Genomic DNA, 4,972 nt, shown 5'->3' on the forward strand with positions numbered 1-4,972 from the left:
ATAGGAAAATAATAATAATAAAATAATAATAATAATAATAATAAAAATAATAATAATAAAATAAGAGGGGACCCAATGTTCTATTTGGCTAGGGCAAAAATAGGGTGTCTACATATTGTAATTTATATTTCAAATCATTCGGGTCTGTAATATTAATTATTCAAGGTCTGTAATAATTAATGCATGTCATGCATGGTAAGAACTACAAGTTTAAAACGACCTTAGAGAGACCCTAGATCCTTGCACAAACACTTAGGAAATTACCCACTATTATCTATGCAATCAGGGGTAAAAATATGACTTAAGTTCTAAATAGGAAAGGGCTTCGAGCGACCGAACTTGTGCGTCGAAAACGCTTCGGTCAACCAAAAGTGTGGAAAGTCAAAATGTTGATTAAAGGTCAGGCAACCGAACCGAAATGAACTGAGTGTTCTCGGTCGACCGAACTTTTATTAAGGATTTTTTCACTGTCCACGGGCGCCCAAATGTCATGTTTATTTTGACCTCAGGCGAACGAATGTTGAAGTTTGGCAGACCGAAATTAGGCTCAGGCGACCGAACCTTGAACAGGTTGAAAAATCGCCTAGACCAACCAACTAAACCCTTCACTAGGCACCCGAATTGATAAAATGAACTTTTCATTTTGTGAGTGTTTGGGCGACCGAAACTCTCGGATTGGCCTATTTTTACCGTGGGTTATTAAGGGTAAAATTGGGTTATTTAGGTTAAACTTGTTTAAAAACAAATTTAATTATTACCCTTATTCCCAACGGTTATGTTTTTGAGTGAGTCTATATATATGTGTGTTCATTTGTAAAAATTAACAAGAGATTAGTGATTTGATTAGCAAATATTTCCTCTAAATTTTTTAGAGTTCTTTTTCATACTCAAAGCCAAAATACTTTTCCATTGATCATTTCCTTGCAAAATCTATTTGAATGAGAATATTCTAAATCATCTTACATTGCTTACTAAAGCTTAAACTCTCATTGCCTCGATTGTTTGATTGATTTTTTATAGAAAGTTTAGCCAAAAGTCTTCCCCTTGATTTAATTAATAAATCCATTGTGTGGGGAAACTTTTTAGCTTGTGAGTCTTGACATTTGTATTGCAAGACTCCTAAGCTTGTATTGTGATTGTGAAGCACAAATTGTTTTGACAAGCTAATACTACTAATATCTTTTGTGCTTAAATTTTGAGAAAATCATTTTTAGATATTTAGATTATACTATTTGAAAATCTTTGAAACCCTAATTGAGATTGATATATTTTTATATATTGTTTCAAATATAGATTGACAATACACTTGCATGCTTGATTTCTTATCGACATCACTTTGAGTGTTGTTACATATATTTGCACTGAACTTATAGTTCTTATCTGGTTGACGTACATTGATTGATATTGGTACAAATCTTCTTATTGGAGAAGCACGTGTTTTGTACACGAAATTTATATTATGAATATGTTGTATTCCAGGCGTGGCATAAGGGAGTGTTAATCCAGCTCATAAGAATTGATTGTAAAGGTTGAGGTCAACCCTGGTAATTTGACATGGTGTTGTATACAGTGCCGCTCTACCTGTTAAGTGAGTTTTAGTGGAATCCTCGGGCTTGCGAGCTAGAGGCGGAGACGTAAGCAGTATTGGCCAAACCCCGATAACATATCTTGTGTCTACTCTTAAATTCCTATACTTTAATTTCCTGCGCATGTATGCTTATATTTAATTAATTATAAATGTTTGCATGATTTAAATATTGTGAATGATTAGGATAAACTGAGCCAGTTGTATTTGCTTTGATTATTTGCTTAGTTAATTTCTTATTGGGTAATTGGTATTTGTTTAGACAGACTCTAGGTTGAGCTATACTACTTGTTAATTTGAACATAACCTAAGAAAAAATTTAAAATTCCAATTCACCCCCCTCTTGGGAATACACCAAAGTCAATAGTAACCTTCACTCGCAAGCTGTCCAGCAGATATTAAGTTTTTCTTGAGATCAGGGATGTATTTGACATTAGTCAAACTTCAGGTGGTACTTATCAAATTTATTTTTGCTTCTCCTTTTCCTATAATTTCACAAGGTTTGTCATCACCAAGATAAACATTGCCAAGATTTATGGGTATATACCTGTTAAGCATTTCTTTGTTGCTAGTTGTGTGAAACGAGGTTCTAGAGTCTAATACCCAAGACTCTCCCTTTCTTTCCAAATAGCATAACAGTGCATCTCCTTCTCCTGAAGAAGAGGCGACATTTGTTTCGGTCTTATTTGCTGGCTCCTTCTTCGAGGATCGACATTGATTGTTGTAGTGGCCAGTCTTGCCACAATTCCAACACTCGTTCTACTTTTTGCTTTTAGTGTTGTTGGAATTTCCTAGAGCTCTTGATTTGGACCGTCTGCTTCTCGATCTTCCACGGTTTTGATTTTTGTTTTGATTTCTGCCCCTAGTCTATTTCTCACCTTGTGTGACCAAGACATGACCTTGGAGGTTAATGATTGGCATTCTTAAGGTGTCAGTCTCTTATAGTGAAGTCATCACTTACCACCAAGCAATGCTCTGATACCAGCTGTTAGGGAAAATGGGATGGTCAAAAACATAAACACAACACACACAATCACATAGAACACAAAAGGATTATGTGGTTCGGCCAAACTCAACCTACATTCACGGGAGAGAGGGAGTCTCACTGTATGATCAATAAGAAAAATACAATGGAGGAGGAGAACACACTCTAACTCAACTCAAGCTCAAACCTCTCTGCCTCACACTCAACCTACATTCACGGGAAAGAGGGAGTCTCGCTGTATGATCAATAAGAAAAATACAATGGAGGAGGAGAACACACTCTAACTCAACTCAAGCTCAAACCTCTCTGTCTCACACACAACTCACTTTCTTCCGCACTTTTAATATTTTCTCTCACTCTCCTTTACAAAGCAGTGTATTTATTTATACTAGAGAGGAGCATTAAGATAGAGCGGCAATAAAGAAATACGCATGCTCGAGGCTGCGCATGCTCCACGAGATTGCACATGCTCCAGCAGTTGCACCTTCCCAAGCAAAAATAAATGCACCCACATAAGTGGGCTAACAAATATTTGGGATAGTAGATTTTGAGGTTTGGATTTAGATTTGTATTGACTTGTAAGAAATTCAATACATAATCAACACAAATCAAAGTATAAAAGTAGAAAAGTCAAAAATCTAGAAAATAAATATATATATATATATAATTTTTTATATAAAGAAAATTGAAAAATAATATGCTATTTTTGTAATATTTAAAAATTAAAATGCAAATTAAAACTATTTTCAAAAATAAGCAATGTCAAAATTTTAAAAAAAAAAAATTGTTTCACAAGTTAAAAGATGACTGGTCTTTATTAAACTCTTTCCAATTCATGCGTCATGCTACTAAATTATGAATGACATGAATGATTGAAAAATTATGTGACAAAATTTTATCATAATATTTTAAATAAATAAATACTTTTTATCTAAATCATATACATCCACTAATAATTTATATCTCCATTCGCTCATTGCTGGCGTGGATCATGGAAAAAATCATTAAATATATTAGCTTCAGTCTTGCCATCATATTTTGCTACTTTAATTTGCTCTTCTATGAATGTTCCACTGTTCGGGTTGTCGAAAGGAAGCGAAGTAGGAGAAGATGTGCTCCTTACGAAGGCAAGGCAACATCTTCGTACTCACACTGACCGGCGCCGGTGAACACAGGCTCAATCCCACCCTCATCGACGCCATTAAATCATCTCTTCTCAGAGTCCGCGCCGCGCTCCCCCCGCCCTCTGTTCTGATCACCACCGCCCATGGCAAATTCTTCTCCAACGGCTACGACCTCGCATGGTCCAAGTCGCCCGATCCCGTCGAGTCAGACGCCCGGGGCCGCCTCATGGTCGCCAAATTCAAGGCTCTTGTGGCCGATTTCCTCTCTCTCCCGATGCCGACGATCGCCGCCGTCAATGGCCACGCCTCCGCGGCCGGCTTCGTCCTCGCGCTGAGCCACGACTACGTCCTCATGAGGAAGGACCGGGGGTTTCTCTACATGAGCGAGCTCGACATCGGTCTCGTTATCCCGCGCTGGTTCACGGCGGTGATCCGGTGCAAGATCGGGTCGGCGGCCGCCCGGCGCGATGTTTTGCTCCGGTCGAAGAAGGTCACCGCTGAGGAGGCGGTGGCCGAGGGCATAGTATTCTCGGCTCACGACGGCGCGGAGGAGACCCTGAGGGCCGCCGTGCGATTGGGGGAGGAGTTGGAGGGGAGGCGATGGGATGGACACGTGTACGGTGAGATCCGTATGGGGTTGTATTCTGAAATTCCGGAGGCGATTAGATTGGACGGAGAAATGAGTGGGACTGCGTCAAGATTATGAGCTGTAATGGTGTAATGCAATCAAACGTATTGCTTCTGCGTTTGCAAAATAGTCAAAATGCGATTGCGGACTACAGCAAATTGGTATTTTAATTTGTAAGCAATCGCCTCTCTCTCTCTCTCTCTCTCTCTCTCAATAATTTTGCAATCAATGCAATAAAGAAGCTAAAGTGAGTTAATATTTCATAAATCCAAACAGGATTAGATTTGAATTTTGATGAGTAGCAAGTTTTTATCAAAGATTTAATGTGAATTTCCCCATCACACTGCATGCCTTGGATGATGGATCATCACCTGGCTTTTCTTGCCATAGGTTTAAGATTTTTATTTTTTTTTTGTGGCGCACTGACCGTACTCAAATATAATAGAATTTAAAATTTTTAAATTAAATTTATTACTTGATTTTTTTATATATTTTATTTTAATCTATTTATGGCATATTGAGTTTCATTTCATAAACTAATTAAAAGATAATTTTTTTTTGTAATTATTCAAATATTTTACAGCAATCATCTCTATTAAAAATAAATGCAATTTTTTGTGATTGTTTGAATATCCTACACAATTACTCTA

General features: G+C 37.5%; 1 protein-coding gene across 1 annotated transcript; it reads left to right on the forward strand.

The window, feature by feature from the left end:
* Positions 1-3,551: 3,551 nt before the first annotated feature.
* LOC131165550 (enoyl-CoA delta isomerase 1, peroxisomal-like) lies at positions 3,552-4,611 on the forward strand. The gene has a single exon (XM_058123461.1). It carries the CDS (start codon positions 3,681-3,683, stop codon positions 4,398-4,400), a length of 720 nt encoding a protein of 239 aa, XP_057979444.1. The 5' UTR covers positions 3,552-3,680; the 3' UTR covers positions 4,401-4,611.
* The last annotated feature ends 361 nt before the right edge of the window (positions 4,612-4,972 follow it).

The sequence above is a fragment of the Malania oleifera genome, chromosome 10 (assembly GCF_029873635.1).
Source record: "Malania oleifera isolate guangnan ecotype guangnan chromosome 10, ASM2987363v1, whole genome shotgun sequence".
Lineage (NCBI taxonomy): Eukaryota > Viridiplantae > Streptophyta > Magnoliopsida > Santalales > Ximeniaceae > Malania > Malania oleifera.